Source organism: Phyllopteryx taeniolatus, chromosome 7, assembly GCF_024500385.1.
Source record: "Phyllopteryx taeniolatus isolate TA_2022b chromosome 7, UOR_Ptae_1.2, whole genome shotgun sequence".
NCBI classification, from domain to species: domain Eukaryota; kingdom Metazoa; phylum Chordata; class Actinopteri; order Syngnathiformes; family Syngnathidae; genus Phyllopteryx; species Phyllopteryx taeniolatus.
This window is the reverse complement of record NC_084508.1, coordinates 8044224-8059054: the sequence shown is the minus strand read 5'-3', so window position 1 is coordinate 8059054 and position 14831 is coordinate 8044224. Positions and strand designations below refer to the sequence as shown.

The following is a 14831-nucleotide window of genomic DNA, read 5'->3' as shown; positions in this document are numbered from 1 at the left end:
ATTGCCTTGGTCGTGCCACCTGGAATTTTTGGGAAAATTCAGCCTCCCAAGCCAATCTCAGTGAGCAACAAAAAAAAGTCTCAAGGACCCATACCTGAAAAGACACAGACAGTCTGCCATTTTACTTTAAAACAGCCATTTGAGTGTCATTTTCTTTTTTGACCATTTCCAAAACTGACCATTTCCATGAGATTTTGTCCAATTGAGACCAAATTTGACCCCGATGATAAATTGCAAAATAATTTAGTTTTCATGATTGCGCATGGGTGGAGAGTAGTGGGCAAGCTCAATGAATAAATCAACTCCACATGGTTATAGCTTGACCAAATGAAGCGATTCATTGGTGCACGCTACAAGGAGAAAGGCACACATGCAATAACTCTCTCTACACCCGTTGCTCTGCGTTGCTTCATCGCCGCTTTAGGCCCTCTCATGGTCATCGTGGAGTACTGCAAACATGGAAACCTGTCCAGCTACCTGAAGAGCAAGCGAGGAGAATACAGTCCATATAAGGTAGATGGATCAAAAATAGCACAGGATTGAAAATAGATATTCATTCTTGTTCTTCTGCGGTCCTCAGAGAAAGAGAATGGACAGCCAGAGGTGGACGTCTGCAGAGGAAGACGACGTGACTGAAGGAGATCTCGGCCTGGGGAAGATCGCCCAGCTGGACATCTGCACGGGAACGGCCGACAGAGCTTCAGGCTGCCACCTGAATCCTCAGGACGGTACGGAAGTCCAATTCGGTCTTCTCTTCCACCTGGGTTTTGCCGTTCCTAACACCCACCATGCATTGCAGAGAGCACAGACGAAGACCACCTGACCATGGAAGACCTGATCTGCTACAGTTTCCAGGTGGCCAAAGGCATGGAGTTCCTGTCCTCTCGCAAGGTGAAAGAACCATTGAGCATTGTGGATGTCCATCCGGATTCTGTCCACATCAGAACTAACTGGTTCCATGTGCTTTCAGTGCATCCACAGAGATCTGGCCGCCAGGAACATCCTGCTTTCTGAGAACAATGTGGTGAAGATCTGTGACTTCGGTCTGGCCAGGGACGTCTACAAGGACCCCGACTACATCCGTAAGGGAGACGTAAGTTCCTGCTTCAGAGAAGTTCCTAACCGAAGCTATGAGTTTTCCACTTCAATGGGGGCCAGCTGATCAACCAGCACGTCCACAAAGACTCACAATTATTTTAGTCATAAATTCATCTGTCACAAAGTTTTTCATTTCCATCATCTATTGAAAAAAACCAGGACATGATTTCAAATGGACTGCAGAAATGACACAACCATAAAGTGATTATGATTCAGTTACTGGGTTGCTCCATAACGTGAGGAAATAAGCAAACACTTTGATCATTCTTTTCCAAAGTCAAAGCAGAACATGGCCTATTTTGAGTCAACGCAGAGATAATCAGTCTGCTTTCATGAAGGATGACAGAAATAGAATATTTATTGCAATTTTAAGTTAAACGATGTCTCTGAACGATGAACCGATTATCGATTAATTTGCTCGTCGATTAACCGATTAATTGTTGCACCTCAACTGGGCAACTAATCTTCTCCCTGTCAGGTGACTCGTTTCTGCTGGCTGTTTGTCAAGGGTTATTAAATTCCATCCCCGAGAGAGGATGCTGCACTGTATCACCGTTTGGTTGTTTTTTTTTTATCTTCTAAAGCAGCTCCTCTCTGTTTGCTATTATTTTGTTAGCGTAAGCAGTGTTAAGTGAGCGGGAACCCATTTTCAACCACTAAGAAGTATCAAAATTGTCCGAACCAAATCAACTTGAATTCGTCCCTAACACCGATGTATGACTCACGTCGCTGATAAACACGTGGGTACTGACATCTCTGTGGTTTCCCTGCAGGCACGACTCCCTTTGAAGTGGATGGCTCCGGAGACCATCTTCGACCGGGTGTACACCACCCAGAGTGATGTCTGGTCCTTCGGGGTCCTTCTCTGGGAGATCTTCTCACTGGGTAAACCCACTAGTTCACGTGACACAAGACGGATTACTGCGTGCCCGGGAGGCGCGTCTCTTCACATCACGTGATTTAGCTTTGCGTATGTAATAATCTCTCGTCTGTTCGTCTGGGAGTACGTTCCTGACCACGCCCGCTAAAATCCGTTAAGTGGCAACCGTATGTTTTACTCTTTGTATACGGTGTATTTTAAAGCTTTATGCATAATACCAATCCAATATGTGTGTGAGGTCCAGGTATTATTTTTGTCCACTTGGGATTGCCATCCTCATGTTCTACAGTACTGTATCTGTGACTGTATGCGTGTGACACCTGTTGAGGGTCGTCGGAGTCAGGGAATGAATATAAAGTTTTTGAATACCGTACATACTGTTGGATGTATGCCTTTAAGGGGCGTGGCCTAGTGAGCGACATCAGGAACTAGAGTGCGGTTGGCCGCACATTAGTCACATTGCAAAATAAATCCACGACGCCTCGTAACTCGAAAAAGTGTATATGTTATTGTTGGAATAAATGTTTTATCCGGTCCCCAGGAGCGTCGCCCTATCCCGGCGTCTGCATCGACGAGACGTTCTGCCGAAGGCTTAAAGAAGGCACCAGGATGAGACCGCCAGAGTACGCCACCTCGGAGATGTGAGTGACGAGGAGATGGTTATTACCGGCTCGCATCTGTTTGTCACGCTGAGACGCGCGCAAAACCACTTGCGTTGGCAGATATCAGACCATGTTGGACTGCTGGCTGGACCGCCCCACGGACAGGCCCACCTTCGCCGAGCTGGTAGAGCATTTGGGCAACCTGCTGCAGGCCAGCGCTCGTCAGGTATGCATGTCCGCCCTTACCGTACAGGATCGATACGGATGGATGCAATATGAACATGTTGTGCCACTCACACACATTTTACTTGAATGGCCATTTTCCCTCATCCATCCATCCATCCATTTTCCGAGCCGCTTCTCCTCAGTAGGGTCGCGGGCGTGCCGGAGCCTATCCCAGCTGTCATCGGGCAGGAGGCGGGGTACACCCTGAACTGGTTGCCAGCCAATCGCAGGGCACATACAAACAAACAACCATTCGCACTCACAGTCACACCTACGGGCAATTTAGAGTCTCCAATGAATGCATGTTTTTGGGATGTGGGAGGAAAGCGGAGTGCCCGGAGAAAAGCCACGCAGGCACGGGGAGAACATGCAAACTCCACACAGGCGGGGCCGGGGATTGAACCCGGGTCCTCAGAACTGTGAGGCTGACGCTCTAACCAGTCGTCCACCGTGCCGCCCATTTTCCCTCAATTAAGCTGAATTGAAAAATAGAAATAATTAGACAAACTGGCTTTTCATCTAACTTCTGGTTTGTAACTTATTTTTCGAGTATAATTATATGGCAAATGTTTGAATAAAGTTGTAAAATTACCCAAAAAAACCCAAAAAAACAGTAATAATACTGTACCAGATAAAAACAATAACTCTAGTACTGTCATATTTTTCTTTTTAGAAAAGTCTTTACAAAATTGGAGGTTTTGCCCATCATTTTGGTGGGAATAATTAATTTGGAAAATGAATCAATATAATAAATAATGAATTTGAAACATTTATTGATTATTAGCTTGTTGAAAATATGAAATTTGCTGAAAAAATGTTAATGCAATTTCAACAATATTATGAATCAGCATTTTCACTGACCAACTTTCAGATCGCAGTGGATCAATATGATGTATGTTGCTTTTATAAAATAGCTTGTTAAGATCTAGATATTGTTTTCAATTGACATTCATTTCCACATCCAACTGGAAATCTTGACAACCTCAACTGACTCATCATACACCATACAAACTAAGTTGCAGTTGTTCCCTTGCCTTGTAAATGAATCCATACAAGTACAACCCCGATTCAAATGAAGTTGGGATTTTGTGTGAAACATAAATAAAAACAGAATCCATCCATCCATTTTCTGTCGCGCTTCTCCTCACGCGGGTCGCAGGAGTGCTGGAGTCTAACCCGGCGATCTTCGGACAGGAGGCGGGGTACACCCTGAACCGGTTGCCAGCCAATCGCAGGGCACACATAAACAAACAATCATTCGCACTCACATTCACACCTACGGGCAATTTAGAGTCTTCAATCAATCTACCACGCATGTTTTTAGGATGTGGGAGGAAACCGGAGTGCCCGGAGAAAACCCACGCAGGCACAGGGAGAACGTGCAAACTCCACACAGGCGTGTCCGGGGATTGAACCCCGGTCCTTAGAACTGTGAGGCAGACGCTCTAACCAGTCGCCCACCGTGCCGCCAAACAGAATACAATGATTTGCAAATCATGTTCGATCTATATTTAATTGAATACACAAGACGAGACGAGATAACGTTCAAACTTGATTGTTTTGAGCAAATAATCATGAACTTAGAATTTGATGGCTGCAACACGTTCCCAAAAAGCTGGGACGGACGGGCTCATGTTTGCCACTGCGTTTGTTACAACACCTTTTCTTTGAACAACATTCAATAAACGTTTGGGAACTGAGGACACTCATTGTTGAAGCTTTGGAGGTGGAATTCTTTCCCATTCTTGCTTGATGTACAGCTTCAGCTGTTCAACAGTCCGGGGTCTCCGTTGTCGTACTTTACGCTTCATAATGCGCCACGCATTTTCAATGGGAGACAGATCCGGAATGCAGGCAGGCCAGTCTAGTACCCGCACTCTTTTACTACGAAGCCACGCTGTTGTAACACGTGCAGAATGTGGTTTGGCATTGTCTTGCTGAAATAAGCAGAGGCGTCCATGAAAAAGACATTGCTTGGATGGCAGCATATGTTTCTCCAAATCCTGTATGTACCTTTCAGCATGAATGGTGCCTTCACAGATGTGTAAGTTACCCATGCCAATGGCACTAACACAGCCCCGTACCGTCACAGATGCTGGCTTGTGAACTTTGCGTCCATAACAGTCCGGATGGTTCTTTTCCTCCAGGACGGCAAGGACTACATCCCGCTGACGGCAGGAGGCGACGTGGCGGGAGCTCCGGGTTACGCCACGCCTCAGAGCAGAGACATCCTGGAAGCTCAGCCGCACTACGACAACGCTCTGTCTCTCGGGTCAGCGTAATGTATCCTCGAAATCCTCCAATGCCTCCGTGGTGCGCGTGCTCGGCTGCTGACGTCAGGGTGTGTCTTCGGGGTCTTCGGGGTCCAGGCGGGGCGAAATCTGCAGCCGGAGGCTCAGCGTGAAGACGTTTGACGACGTCCCCGTGGAGCACAGCGGTGTCATGGTGGGAGTCTTCCGATCACTGATACATGAAATTATAAACACTAGGGGGAAAAAAATCATAAATATAGTCCTTTTAATTTTAGGAGAAATAAATCTGAATATTCTGAGAAAAAGAGTTGTGCTGTTATGGGAACATTGTAATATTACATGAAAATGTTCCTATTTCATGAGAAATGTCTTAAAGTTATGATAATAGGGTCAAAACATTTATAAATAAATTACTAATCTAAATAAATGTAATAACATCGTAATGTGACAAGAAAATGTTGTCTTGTTACAAATTGAAAAACATCCTAGAGTCAACAATTAAATAAATAAATCATTAACATTAATAAATGAATGCGACGAGAGCAAGTTGTGTTGTCGTGAAATGAATTACAAGAATACATTTTCTCAAATCAAGTTGTAATATTACAACTAATGAAGCTGGAATATTAACAACAAAATGTCTTAATCTTCCATTAAAAACGCCTTGAAGTTACAGGAATAAAGTTGTAAAACTTGGACGAAAAAGTCACAAAAACAGGAGAATGAAGTTGGAAATGAAAAAAATGTAATTAAATATGAATTTAAAAAAATAAAAGTTATTATTAATTCAGTTTTAATCCTACAAGAAATTAAGTTGGAACATGACAAAATATTGAAAAGGAAACATGTTTCAAATTTCTGAGAATAAATTGTTAAAATTAGCAGAGAAGTAACAAATTTCAAAGTAAAAAAAAAAGAATTAAGTCTATAAATTAAATTTTTTAAATATGAAGCAATAAATTCAAACTGTAATATGTAATATAAGTAATATGTATATAAGTTGTGATTTTACTAAATGAAGTCTGAGAATAAAGTTGTGGATATTTTTAGAACAGTCGTAATATTACATGAAAAAAGTCCCAATGTATACGAAAATAAAATTGTAATATAATGAAAATAACATCCTAATGTTCCCCATAAAGTCATAATAGTACATGAAAAATGTCCCAATGTTATGAGCATAAAGTTAGGAAAAAAAACAACAACAAAAAAGTCACAGTTACGAGAATTAAATGATGTTGCGACGAAAATCAAGTTGGGATATCAGATGAAAAAGCTCTTAAAGATACCAGAATACAGTCGTAATATTACTTATTTGAAAAAACAATATTTGATGTGCTCTTTTCAAAGAAAAAGTTCACAGGTTACTGGAGCAAAAAAAAAACCCAAATATTTTTGGAATGATTCCTACAGGAGGGTCACCTGGACTGTTCACCCGAGGAAGCAAAACGTTCGAGTCCACAGCTCCTAACGACGCCCGGCTTGAGGTGAGTACGACAATCGGAAAAAAAAACCTCATAAAAGTCATCCAATTACGAACAAAAAGTCGCAAAGTCAAGAACGCGGTTGAAAATGATGGCATTTTGAATTTGGTATTTTTTGGTGATACTACAAATGGCGATAGAACAACAACAAAAATAGTTTGCGATCATATGTTTTTTTTTGCGTGGATGAAAAATGTCTAAAAGAGATTAAGTGCTAATATTCACCGGAAAAGGTTGCGATGCATACAATTTTGATATTATGAGAAAGATGTAGCAAAGTTAGGAGAATAAATTCTGAGAATTTTTTTTTCGGAACAAAGTTGTCACCCACTACTAAAATGCTCTCACACACACACACTACTGAAATCTTTTTTGCTCACATGCACTACCGAAACGTTCTCACACATACAACTGAAATGCTCTCATACCTGCAGATTTTTTTTCACTCACACACACATTATTGAAATGCTCTCTCACACTACTGAAATACTCACCCACACACCACTAAAACGTTCTCATACACGCAAATAAAACGCTCTCACACTGACAATTGAAATACTCTCACACATCACTGATTTTCCCCCCCCCCATTCAGATACAATTCTGAATCGCTCTCACACGCACACTAGGAAAATGTTCTCACAGGCGCAACTTTTTTTCCGCTCACACACTACTGAAACGCTCTCATTCGCACACCTGAAGTGCTCTCGTGCAAACTACAGAAATATTTTCACACATTACAGATTTCCCACTAATATGCAATACTGAATTGAATCTCACACACACACTACTAAAATGCTCTCACATACTCAGCAGATTTCTTTTCAGTCACACACTACTGAAACACTCTCACATACACCACTGAAACACTCTCATATGCCCAGACATCCCTAAAAATATTACCTGAAAAATATTTTAGGAGATTGAGTCCTAAAAGTCTCAAAGTTACCAGCGTAGTGAACGTCAGTTTATTGCGGAGGATACATTACGATGTTTTTAAAAAAAAAAATAAAAAATTTAAAAAAATATATATATATATATATATATATATATATATGTCTCTCTATATCGTGGATTTTCATGTATTGCGCGTGGGTCTGGAACAAATCCCCCGGGATAAACAGGGCTTGGCTTTCTCAAGATTTGTGACTGATCAACAGCATGTCACGCGGTTTCCTCACAACCAGCCAGCTTCTACGCTGCAAAAGCAAAGAGTCGCTGGCGTCCGAATCGTCCAACCAGACGAGCGGCTACCAGTCGGGCTACCACTCGGACGACGCCGACGCGCCGGTCTACGCCAACGAGGAGGCCATTGTCAAGCACAGCATGCTCCTGAAGAAGCAGAAGCCTTCTCCTGCGCTTTCCGTGGCCAAGTTTGGCGCGGAGATCCGCTACAGCACGCCGCCCGTCTGACCCTCGGAACCATCCGGTCTTGTACGGTGTTATGTTGAACAATAAGTAGCGCTGCAGTGTTGTTGTCGTTGGCGTCGTAAATCAACCGGAACAAAAATGAGGGTTGACTGACGAGAGGGTGTAAACTGTCCCGGCTATCGTGTTTACCCAGTAAGCTAACGGCAGGAAACGTCGCCGCAAATTTTGGAGATTGTGACGTCAGTACACGGAATGCTTTTGTTTGGCACTGGAGCCAGTTCTCTTCTTTGTGTACAGTCGCTTATTTGTAGCCGCATTACAGGATATTTGCTATCCAGAGAATTCATGTAACTAGTTTTATAAAATGAACTCATTGGGGTTTTCCACTAATAAAGTGTTGGACATTAAAATAAGATTTTAGATTGATTCTATTTCAGTGACCTTTTACCATTCTCTCAGTTGGAGGCCTGCAATTGGCCTGAAATGGCCGCTTCACACCAAAATCGCCAACTTCCTGTTTGATTTTGAGACTTGTTCGTGTGTCCTGTTATGATATGAACGTCCTTCAAATTTGCTGTCCACATACGTCAAACTTGTGTCAGCGGCTAATTTACTAACTAACTTTCCCAGAATCATCGAACTGTGATGCCAAGCTTGGATGCTACGAACCCGAAACGATCGCTTCTGACAAACTTCGCTAACTTCTTGTTTGATCTGAGGCATATGCAAATTAGGAAAAGAGCACTCTATAATGCTATACTTTATAAAAACATAGAGTAAGAGCATCAGTAAAAATAATGTAAAGAATTCAACAGTTTGTGTATCACGATTTAATGCTTCAATTCAATTCATTGTGCTGCTCCTTCTGGTGTGCCTGCTTGGGCCACCGGAGGGCAGTATAATACAAACAAAGAAGAGTCATCACTACTCTCAGTGACTCATAAAGGTGCAATAAGAATAAGAATAAAATATTCGCAGAAGATGGAAAAAAAAAATGCTAATTCCTAGCATATCAATGGTGCTTTCTATTACATGTTAGCATTAAGTTGGTGGGGTGCAAGGTGTAATTGTCTTGGTTTTCTGTTTCGTTTGAGTGTAAATGTCAACTGCGGGTGGCATTAAACAGCTCGAAGCCTTGCTCACTATTTGCCAAAGTGCTGCTTGTGTTGAAGTGAGTTGAGTTCACCCTTTGACCTACTGCCAAATTGCGTTGCACGCACCCCGAGTAGGTTTCTCGTCGGCCTGTCATCCCATTTTTGTTCACGGTGGGCTAAAACGCTTGCCAGGAACGTAATGTCAACGTAGCCTGACCCTTTTCGACAAACCCGCCTTGTAAGAATGAGCATTGACGTCGCCTCTCGGCCTTCGAGTGGCTGACGAGGGACGGAGGCGCGTGGGAACGTGCCACGAATGGGTTTTGTCTGCCATCTCATACAACAAACGCTGCTAATTATAGCACGTCGTACAACTCGAGACATCATTTAGGACTACCTCACACACACACACACACACACACATTAACACTCTCCCTACATTTTTGAAGAAGCCCTTTACGTGCGTCGACACAAAGTAGTGCTACAGTTGCAGAATGATAGTTATGTAATGGAATAACTTGTAATATTACTGTCTTACATATCATTTTATTGTGTGTGACACTAATAATGAAGACATGAACACCAGAAACCAGGGCCTTTAATTGTATTCAGTGTGTTTTGGGCAATTTTATGGTTATACATACATAACTGAATTAAGAATGCACAACAAAATCTCTCTAATTCTAATTTTAGTGCGAATGGTTGTGTAAAATCAACCTGAATGTTAAGAGATAAAACGAAAACGACAGCAAAAGCAAGACTGCCCTCTGTGGTACAAAGGATGTCAGCACATGGAGGACGTCCCTCGGTTTGGATGACAGCACTCAAGGTTTGAATATTTCATATTGAAATATCTGAGCGGAAAAACATCAAATCCCTATATTCTGCCACCTGTAAAAAAAAAAATATATATATATATATATAATGACATAAACCAACGTCCTAATTCAGAATACAAAGAATAAAGTTAAGAAACTGCATTTGTTCTCATTGTTTTTTGGGTGTTAAGGGCTGCTTGTCATGCATCAAAACGTTCTTTAATCCACTACATTAAAAATAATAGTTGTGAATAAATAAATAGATATCGGTCAAAGTCCCAAAATGCATAAATACATTTAAAAAAATATGTAATTAAAAACAAGAACGTGGAAATTGGAGTGAAAAAACAACATGAGTAAATGTAGAAACATACGAACTGAATTAAGCCAACAAACCGGATCTTTTATCATTTCAAAAGCGTTCTTTGACACCCTTTGCTAAAAGTCGCTAAAGGTGCAATGGCAATCCCCAAGGGAAAATTACGAAGAAATTTACAAAAAAAAAAACAATGTTCCAAATGAAGGGGGAGAAAAACAACAGAAAGATAATATCATGACAGTCATGATATAATGGCGGTCACACATGAAGTAGGGTACGAGGTGCAGTGTCCCCCTCAATCCAGCAGATGGAGGTGTGGTAAAAAAAAAGTGCGTGACTTTCACACGCAGACAAGTGATTCAAGAAAGTCGTTTTTTTGGTGTTTCCTCTTAGTGCGTGTCTGTCTAACATCCTGTTCCAGCCACTTCTCCTTGCCCTTTATCTGCTTTTATGAGGCAGCGAGCACTTTGACCCAAGATTTCCAAGGAAACAGAGAGGAGACTGAGGTGCCTGTATTCACGAAGGACACTAATTTTATCTGAGAAGAGACTGAGGGCAGCAAGAAAACAGAGTGGTGCAGCAAATTGGAGACTGTGGAGTACGTGTATTGTTGATATAGATTCATTTTATCTTAGAAGAAACAGAGGGTGGCAAGAAAACAGCATGGTGAAGCAAAGCGGAGACTGTGGCGCACCTGTATTTACTATCAATACACATTCCATATGTTTCATCGCTGCCCTCAGTCTCCCCTCTGATAAAATGTATATGATTAACAAATAAGAATAGTCCACAGTCTTCAATTTACTGCAGCGGGCCGTTTCCTCGCTGCCCTCAGTCTCCTTTCGGATAAAATTGGTCTCCTCAGTAAATTGGGACACTCCACAGTCTCCGCTTCGCTGTCCTGCTCTGGTTTCTCTCTGCCCTCAGTCTCCTCTCAGATCAAAATTGATCTCCTCGGTAAATTCTGTTCAATTTCCAGCCGTGTATCCTCGGAAGTGATGACTGCGATCTGTATCACGGCATATGCAACGTTTACAGAGATGTAAGTGCCTCCCTTTGACTGGAGGAGCTCCTTCGTGTGCGTCAAAGAACAACCAACATCAATGTAATGTCAGGATAATGACGGGCAAGTTTTCCGAGGGATGGTTCAGGTATTTTGTTGTTAAAACCTTGTCAGGGCACCGCCCCGTCGTAAGGTTCCAAGCTTTTGAGTGTCTTGCTGGATCACGCAGTGCACCGTCACTCTGCTCTTTCAACTCACCTGTCTGATCATATCACTGACATATGTGCATGCACGTACGGAGACACACTGACAGGCAAACACACACCTGCAGCTGTCAGACGTCTTGTTAGGCCGAGGCGGCCGTGGCGGGTTGCCACTCACGAGATAAGAAAATCTGGGATATTGGAAACAGGATGTCTCCTAATCCTGGAAGAAAATGAGTGATGATGAATCTACGCTGGAAGAAGGGGTGGGGACGGGCGGGATGGCCGGTACACGACGCACACGCATAAAAGAATGCACGTACACACATGCGAGGGTTGTAAAGAAAGACAAGGACACACACGCTCACGTCTGTATTTGAAGCGTTGTGCACGCATGCACACACGCACACTTCAAATGTATGCAATAAAGGTGGCTTGTGGCACATGACGGTAGAAAGACAAGAAAACACACACACATTGCTATCCTAATAGCGTAAATACCTTCGTATTTTTTTTTTCTGGTTACCAAATAATTAAACAAAAACAAAAAAACTGGTTTTACAAAAACATTCAAATATGTGTGCTATTATGCTAATGACAGTTATGGTTGTTCCGGACGAACATGGAAAAACAAAAGCACACACATACGCATGAACACAGATTTGATTGACAGGTGTGCCGCAGCCCCCTGGCTGCCTTATCTCAATTTGTCATGTAAAGGTCGCTGGTACAAGCCTGTCAGCCAGTCAGTCGGTACGCTGACGTTCGTAGCTAACACTTTAGCGATCGTGTGAGCGCGACACATGTGACTCTTTCCCAAATGGAATCTACTGTAAACACCAATGAAACAGCTCATTTCAAATGTTGGATTAATCATGCTTATTCTTTGGATTTTTGTCCCCATTGAACGTTTTTACAAGAACACATAGAACCAGAAATGAACCGGTCCGTACAATACGGCAACAGCTCTTTATTGTCATTGTGTGTATTGTTATAGGTATCATTTGGACAGACGGGAAATCAGTTGTATTTGACAGCTTAGTTTTCGGGGCTTTCGTAAGCACAGAATGCAATGCAATGCAACATTGCCGTTCTTCCGCCCTCGATTGCAGTTCGCCACCAGTTTAAGAAGCTTTTAACACTGCTCTGACGTGCAGCACAATTTACGTTTTCCGTGGCAAATTTCTTGAAACGGGATCTGTACTTGACAAACCACACAGCGGAAGACCTGCTACGACCGGCACAGATGAAATCACTGAACTCCCAGAGCAGGCGTTTGCGGCTTCAAGCGGAAGATTACGATGCTCGGCAACCTGAAGTCCGTACAGGTAAAGATTCATGATGCAACTTTCCGAAGCATCTGCTAAATCGAGTTCTCAGCTTCGCGCAAATGCCTGCTGTAGGAGTTGGGTGTTTCCATCAGTGGTGGTAGTACCACTACCCATTCCTTAACAAGGCTCCCTTCTGACAACATTGATCCTCTTATGTAGCAAAATAACCACAATGGATTAAATACAACATTTAGTGTCATTATCTTTGGAATTAAAAAAGAAAATGTTTTTCAGTAAGAGAAACAGAAATCAGTGTGGTCATGACATCCTGACAGTTGCGTGACCCCGGCAAGAAATTTGTGAATGGACGTTGTGGCCGGCGCTTCCTGCTTTGGTGTATCACATAATAATAACTAATTGTGCAACATAAACACACGGACACGCACATTATTACGTCGATGCAGCTGCACATGTTTATGCTGTGCTCAAACAATGTTGGCCCACTTTGTTCATTTCCTCTCACGACTAACAAAGTGTGGGCTGGTGAAAAGCGCCATGGGAAAGTGTGGCCAAATTCAATACAATGCAGTTCATGTTTCTGGTCTTTTCTTCACTCACACACACGCACATCAAGATTGCCGAGCACACGCAAGGGTTAGCCCGTACACACGTTCATCACGCCGTGACCGCCACTGAAAGTGTTCTGGTGCGAGAGTCCTCGGTGACTCAACATGCTCCATGATGGACAGCCTGTATAACATACGCATTCTACTGTGGTTCTAATTTAGAGTCATCATTTTTTCTTGAAAATTCAGCCCCCAAAGCCCCTGTAATAAACACTAAATTGGAAAGAATTCGATTTTTTTTTTTTGACATCGTGCCTGGCGGAAAAAAATTGGATGACTTGCCACCAAAACAAGAAACTGGCATATCGGTTTTGTGGATTAAGGCCAGTTAATGAAATTCACTGCCATGCGCTGCCTACAAAAAGGACTTCCCGAGTCCTTTTGCGACTTGATTCTTGAGACTATTTCGTGAGTCTACTCGAGATAGACATTCCTACCAAATTTCATGTTACTAAGTGCAACTGGGTTCGGGGGCGGAATTTTCAAAACGCCCTTGTGTTTGATTGTGCAGGTGAATCTTATGTTGTGGCATGTGGGCTTGTATTGAAACCCTTCTTCATAGACGTAAAAGAAGTGCTGATTACGGAGGTAGTTTAACCTTACAGGTGTGCACAGGCGATACCAGACGCCCTCCGTGCCTGTCTGTCATCGGGACGCCTCCCATCTCCTCGCTATCTCACGCCAACTGAGTGATTGACTCGCATCGTTCCGCCCTCTTCCTGCCACAAACAACACGACGGATGACTAATGAGCGGCTCTGCTGTGACGCAAAGATGATGATGTTAACCTGTCAGTGGGATGGAGGCAGGCGTGCGATGGGTGGAGGCGAGCGGCGATACGCCTCACTGAACAGAGATTCCGTCTCAGCTTGGAAAGGAAGCCAAACATCCTAAAACTTGATTCCCACCGATAGAAATCAGGAGCTATAAATAGATGTGGACCACCGCAGTATTTAGCATTGGTTATTTTACAAGGTTCTCGGATAATGTGAAAATTGTTAGACATCCGGGGCAATTGGGTTTCCTACTGGCTCTCTCCAGCAGTACATGTTTGAAATTCTTAAAAAATAATCATCATCATCATATAAATCCACTACAGTACATGTTTTACTCTTCGTGTTCAGTGCATTTTTAATGGACAGTTCAGTTGTATTTAACTTTTAAATCCAATTCATTTGCATTTAATCTCAACAAGAGATGTTTTTCAACATTTACTCAGTATGTGCAATAGATTTGAATTGTCCTCATTATATAAGTAGTAGTTTTTGCATTTTTATCTTGTCAGGGGAAAAATGTTAACCCTTTAGTAGACGAGACAGGACAAGCACTGTGCGAATAACGAGAGATACAATTCAATAAAAACATGCATTCAAAGAGACAGAGCCAATAAATAAAAAAGTGATTGCTTTAAGGAGTGTCTGCCTATTTCTCCTGAGGCAATGTCTTACATACTCACATGGAAAGGCAGTGATCATCTGTCTCGCGCAACTGGCGCCGCTCCCCCCAACCACAGACACATCACAGACAAGTGATGTATGTCAGAGATAGAGGAAGACAGTCAACTTTCTTATCCGTGCGTCAAAAAC

At 42.5% G+C, this 14831-nt stretch overlaps 1 protein-coding gene across 4 annotated transcripts in view; it reads left to right on the top strand.

Moving 5' to 3' along the window:
* kdr (kinase insert domain receptor (a type III receptor tyrosine kinase)) overlaps positions 1-14618 on the top strand; it is a 35711-nt gene extending 21093 nt beyond the window's left edge. Inside the window, exons 20-30 of one of the 4 annotated variants that reach the window (XM_061780721.1) lie at positions 425-513; positions 581-728; positions 800-891; positions 971-1093; positions 1872-1983; positions 2520-2619; positions 2701-2806; positions 4953-5077; positions 5175-5250; positions 6471-6544; positions 13852-14618. In XM_061780721.1, coding sequence (XP_061636705.1) covers positions 425-513; positions 581-728; positions 800-891; positions 971-1093; positions 1872-1983; positions 2520-2619; positions 2701-2806; positions 4953-5077; positions 5175-5250; positions 6471-6544; positions 13852-13939 — 1133 coding nt within the window. In that variant the 3' untranslated portion in view covers positions 13940-14618. Of the gene's footprint in view, positions 1-424; positions 514-580; positions 729-799; positions 892-970; positions 1094-1871; positions 1984-2519; positions 2624-2700; positions 2807-4952; positions 5078-5174; positions 5251-6470; positions 6545-7701; positions 8339-13851 lie in introns of those variants that run through there. The other 3 variants (XM_061780718.1, XM_061780719.1, XM_061780722.1) reach the window with 3 other exon arrangements.
* Positions 14619-14831: the final 213 nt, after the last annotated feature.